The following is a 6,188-nucleotide window of genomic DNA, read 5'->3' as shown; positions in this document are numbered from 1 at the left end:
TCCATGAACTTCCAAACGCGAAAAAGAGGCCCCTAAACTTGTCAGCATGTGCCACTTTGGCCCATGAACTTACAAACGCGAAAAAGTGCCCCCTGAACTTGAAGATCCGTGCCACTTTGATCCATGAACATGCAAATACAAAAATAACACCGGCTGCATGGCACTGTTCTGCCAGGTGGCCGCCTCTGGTAGGCCATGCATGGCACCGTTTATGGTGATGATGTCAAAAATTATAAAAGTCACGTAAACGGTGCCATGCATGGCCTACCAGAGGCGGTCACGTGGCAGAACAGTGCCATGCAGCCGATGTTATTTTTTGTATTTGCATGTTCAGGGTTCAAAGTGGCACGGATCGACAAGTTCAGGGGGCACTTTTTCGCGTTTGCAAGTTCATGGGCCAAAGTGGCACATGCTGACAAGTTTAGGGGTCTCTTTTTCGCGTTTGCAAGTTCATGGACCAAAGTGGCACAGGGCGACAAGTTAAAGAGCCGCCAGTGTATTTTACTCTTATTGATTCTACTTGATTTATTAGAGCTAGAGGGATGAAAAGACCCCAACATGAGAAGCAGCAAACTACGTACGTACACAGTTTACAATATTCTACTCGATCGGTTGAGCTTCAATGCATCAGGAAGGCCTCTGTATCGGATGGAGCAGTGCAAGAAGTGCAGCACCCAGAGCAGCCATCATCGAGAAGAAATAGTCCAGACGGCCCTTGTGCAGGTCATCCGGGACCCACTCGGGCTCCACGCCACACGCCGCCGTGCTCACCGCGACCGCGCTGAGCACCGCCGAGTTGAGAGGTAGCTCCCGGCGGCGATGGAGAGCTGTGCGAGCGCGTTGCTGAGGCTCTTCATCCCGTCCGGTGTCCGGTCGTAGAGAAGAACTCGAGGATGCCGACGCCGGTGAACATTTTTGCCGCGCCGAGCATGGCGAACACCGTACCGGTGCCTGCCACATGATGTTCATCGCTGGCATGTTGGCCCGCGTGAGGGCCAGCAGGCGCCTCGCCTCAGCACCGCCGCGTGCACCATGGAGACCACGGACAGTGCGAGGCCGATGCTGATCCGTTGCAGCTGCTACAGGCCGCGGTCGTTGCCAGTGGCACGCCGGGCCAGCGGCACCAGCACGGTGTCGTAGACGGGGATGCACGCACACCATGACGCTGATTACCTCGAAGGTTGACAGGGACGCCGGAGGAAAGTTGAATGGGCCGACGCGGTTATCCGTATGACCGCCCCCTGCTTAGGCCTTGGTGTTTAGTTCGCAAAAGTTTTCAAGATTTTCCATTATATTAAAATTGCACACTTTATATGTAATTATGAGATGAATTTTTTGAACCTACTTACTCTGTGATTAAATAATGTTTGTCAAATAAAAATGAAAATACTACCGTGACGGCGATGACATCTGTACCGTGACGGCGAAGAAGAGGACCATGGATGGCCAGACGGGGAACATCCGGAGCAGCATCTTCAGCTCCTCCACCTGCGACACCGTGGAGAGTCTCCATGGGCTCGTCGGCATCCGTGCGGCTGTACCCTACTCGCCAGTGCAGGGCATTGTTATCGCAGCCTTGTCAAAGAATCTGGACAGTACAATTTGACTGAGGCATAGTTCGCAAAAGTTTCAAAATTTTTTATCACATCGAATCTTTTATACGCATACATGAAGCATTAAATATAGACAAAAATAAAAACTAATTACACAGTTTATTTATAATTTGTGAGATGAATCTTTTGAGCCTAGTTACTCTGTAATTAAACAATAATTGTCATATACAAACAAAAGTGATACAGTAGCCAAAGCCAAAAATTTTCACGAACTGAACAAAGCGTCAATTTATATATACATTTTTATTAAAACCTGTAGCAAGTGAGCAAAAACTTCGAGGTGAAAATTGAAACGATAACTGGAGACATGCATACGATTGACTTGAATTGTCTGGCTGCCTTCTCATCAATCATGAAATTTGGTTCAGTTGGGCCTTGTTTACTTCTAAAATATTTTGCAAAATATGAATAGTACCACTTTCGTTTTTATTTGTCAAATATTATCCAATCATAGACTAACTAGGTTTAAAAAATTCGTCTCGCAAATTACAAGTAAACTGTATAATTAATTATTTCTTTTATCTATATTTAGTGTTTCATGCATGTCCCACAAGATTCGATGTGACGGGAAATATGAAAAATTTGCAAAATATTTTGGGAACTAAAAGATGTATCATGGTGCAGCGGAGACATATCCTGAGGCAAACAGTCGAAAACAAAATTATAATATAAAAAACAAACGTGACCAGTTCGAGATATTTCTATAGTGAGAACTGCTCCGGTGCTCCTTCTCTAAGAATCTTTGTAAATTTTAAAGCTGAAGCAGTTAACGCGGTTAGGGATAAATGTTGCGGAATGGCCGCATCCTTCCCCCTGGTAGCGACGAAGGATATCCTTCACCCGAGGAACCTCCGACATATAAAGCGTCGAAGGATATCCTTCACCCAAGGAGCCTCCGTACAAATACAAGCGGAGGATCCTGAGAAAGACTAACGTTGACGACTCGTCTTGTCATGCTAAGTGTGTGCAGGGACTGAGGCACCGGCGGAGGCCCGCAAGTAGAGAAAGGAGGAACCTCCGATCCTCCCAAGTCTAAGGATGGCTAGGGACGCGGCGGAGGGGAGGGACCTCTAATGCGTCCAAGCTGAGGAACCTCCGACGGAGAGGCGTCGAAGGATCGGTGGCCGAGCGGGCTGAGGAACCTCCAGAGTAGCCGGGCCGAGGAACCTCCGACGCGGCCAGATCGAGGAACCTCCGACATATGAAGCGTCGAAGGATCGGCGGCCGAGCGGAGGATCCAGGCCTCCAACCAGCGGAAGCCCTGGACGGGGGACACACGCAGGGTACGGAGTGTGAAATTACACAAGTGACTTAGGGTCAGTAGACTGTAACTTGAGAATTGTTGATATTTGGGAACGCAATAAGGAATTGATCCGCAAGCACACGGATATTGGTGAGCACTTCACCCGGGAGGTTATCCAGAGTATCGTATTTATATTTTTACCACTAGGAGAAAGAGTGCATCTGACTAACCCGGTCTATTACTACTAACCCTTTAGGCAACAAAGAATGTTTCTCGATGTGAGTGATAAATAGAGAAAACTGCAACTGTAGTCTCTTTCTAACATTGGTAAGGATGATCTACTGTTCTATTGGGCAGGCTAACGGAATCTAGACACCACAGAGGATGTTCAACCCGCACCTATAAACCCTATCCTTTCTGCTAACGAGATATGGTCTTCAAAGGTAACTCGGAAATGTCACGTTCCTTGCTACTACCACGGTCTAGCTAGTCAGGGAATATCTATGAGTACCCTAGCCTAAACACCACGTTTACGCTAGCAATGATTACTCTAAACTCTACGCGAAGAGATTAAAGTAAACTCATAAACCAAAAGAACAATAAAACAAGAACTTACTAGAATTTAGAAGTCGAAATACTGAAGAATCCTAGGAGCAAGTTTCGGGTTAGGAGAACTTGATCCCGCAGGTACAAACTTGGAGTAGACACCGACAGGCCGGGCTTCCTCCAATCTACACCTCCACTCTATCTCTCTCAATCTAGTAGAAACTAGAAGATCTATTTCTACTCACATTGGTTGCTAAGCCTAAAAAGAAATTTTATTTAGAGAAGAGGTTTTCCTTCGAGGGCTCCCCTCAACTCTATGATAAACTTGTCTCCTCCAGGGGCCAGGGGGTCTGGTTTTATAGTCCCCTCAAGTGAACGTGAGCCATTGGATCAAACCGACATTGATTGGACGGTTATCCTTGATCCTTTAGGTCGGTGGAGCGTCGTGTGCGAAAAGAGTCCCGAACCAAGTCCAGAGGGGGGCGGGCGCCCAGGTCAACTAGGCGGGCACCTAGTGCGTGGCCCCGTTCGGCCTCCGCTTGCTTCCCGTGGCTTCTGGAGTCTTCTAGATGGTAGAAAATTGCGCGGTGCGTTGATATCTCTATATAATCCCGACATGTGGGCCTTTCTTCCTTATTTCCTGATAACCCCTGCAGAAACAGATAAACAACAAAACTCGTGGAATTCTGTCAGATCAAACCCTAATTCTAGGTGTTGTTTGCATAATGGTCCTTTCTCTTGTTTGTTTGATAATTAAAATTAATACTTAAAAACCGTCAACAAATACCCCCATACTTAGGCTTTTACTCGTCCTCGAGAAAAGGATGGTTAAGAACAATATCTGGGGTAAAACATTCTCTTCATAACTGCAAGGTGTTAAAATCCACTGTGTACTATAGTCAGGGAAGTATATGGTTAAGAGTAAAGATCCTTTCTTCTTATTCCTGTCACTTGGAGTTTTTGTATATTTTTGAAAAGAAAGTTAGCATACCTTTTATCCTCACAGGTTCTCTCAGATCACTCATTATCTTTTATATATCTCACTGAGGCTATTTTAATTTGCAAAAATTCTTAAGCATACTTACTTTGCATTTATTGCTTGATCAAAACGGGATCCGAGGAGAAAAATGTCATACACTTAGATCAAGGACTTTGGAAATTAAAAACTTGTCAACTCTTGCTGGCATATTGCTTATTAGAGGGACCATGGGCTATCATTTTCTTTCTTCTTTTTTTTAAGTGGATACCGAGGTACCCCTAATTCTACTGTCGGACACTTGTCCATTTTTTCTGCGAGGTTATCGAGCACTTGCTCCTTTTTATTTCCTCGAAATATCTTTATTTTTGCATAGCCCATGCCTCTAATGCAATAATACTTCGGAAGAGTGAATCTTTCTGAATAAATGTCTTGATCTTAGGAGCATGATAAATCTCTCAACAAGGGTCTAACTCATTTTGAACAAACTCAATACAGAGTAGATAGCCTTTATAATCATAATTAATATTTTCAGTTTTATCAGGCATATAAAACAGTGAGGATGGTAGCTAGAATTTTTAAATAAATTCTCCAAGCAACAATGATATCAAGAATAAGAAACTCATACTCTACCATCTCATATTCCATAATGACTTAAGTAACACAGGATTTTTAAAATGATTTTTTTCCAATAATTGCAAGTTTTAGGAAATATCAGAGATTGAGATTAATCATGATTAGAAATATTTTAATCTTTTTAATTTATCATGTCGGAAACAATATTTTGCATAATCCAAGATATGTGTATGTGTAAAGTGTGCAGAGTGTGTACCTGAATCGTGGAGTGGTGTAGTCGAAGTGTGTTTGGCATGTCGAGGGATCTCCCCATACTTGTTTTCTGCTTTCTTGCACAAGAATAAAGTAGAGATACACAAGACATAATAGTAATAATAATAATACTCTTTATTAATTTTGAGGCATTTATTACAAAAGACTAGTAGCAAACTGACGATAATAGTAACAAACTAATGATAATAGTAAACCTAAACCGAATTTAAAGATAAATAGCTAAGATGCATTGCCTCAAGGTCTAATCTAGATAACTTAGCGGCGCTCTAATTCCTTAATCTTCTTATTGGCACTAGCAAGATCATGCCTAAGGCCTAATATAATGGTGTTGTGGTTAGAGAGCTGCCTAGTGAGGGAATTAATCGGGGACTGGAGGTCTATGATAACTCTGTCTAGCCTGCGAACGTCCTCATCAATATCGACTATAGTCTTGCGACGCTTGGGAGGTGTCTCAAAAGCATTGAGAGCGTGCTTCGGGGCTGCCTTTGGAGGGATGAAACGGACTTTGGCTGCTCTAATCCCTTCGAAGTAAGGCCTCTCCTCCTCCGTAGTGTAGCGAATACTGCTGATCTCACCGCTCCGGTTGATCTTGACTCCAACGACCCTCTCATTGGGTCTAGGTGGAAGGATCCTCGTGCCGGTTGGCACCTTGATGGTGGTCTTCGTCTTGGATGATGATCCCTTAAGGAGTAGGGTTGTGGCGGTGCGGTGAGCACTGGTTGAGCATGGTAGGATTGGGTGGAGCTGCGTTGGCGTAATGGCATGGCTTCTAGCAATCGCTCTGTGTTGGCCGGGACAAGAGCACGGGCGTCGAGGTCTTCTTTAGGCTCCATGTTGAAGGGGACGACTTCCCAATCATCGTGGAACTTCTCGGCCATTGGAGCAGCGAGGGGCTAAACAATCTCTAATTGAAGAAGAAGAGAAGGCTTGGTGGATTGGTGTTTGAAAACTGATGTCAGGT

The 6,188-nt window shown here is 44.5% G+C and overlaps 1 protein-coding gene across 1 annotated transcript; it reads right to left on the bottom strand.

Moving 5' to 3' along the window:
• On the bottom strand, positions 628 to 1,161 carry LOC110432099. Its single transcript, XM_021452069.1, has one exon. It carries the CDS (start codon positions 1,159 to 1,161, stop codon positions 628 to 630), a length of 534 nt encoding a protein of 177 aa, XP_021307744.1.

This window comes from Sorghum bicolor, chromosome 1, assembly GCF_000003195.3.
Source record: "Sorghum bicolor cultivar BTx623 chromosome 1, Sorghum_bicolor_NCBIv3, whole genome shotgun sequence".
Classification (NCBI taxonomy): Eukaryota; Viridiplantae; Streptophyta; class Magnoliopsida; order Poales; family Poaceae; genus Sorghum; species Sorghum bicolor.
The sequence above is the reverse complement of the archived record's forward strand: the minus strand, read 5'-3'. Positions and strand labels throughout refer to the sequence as shown.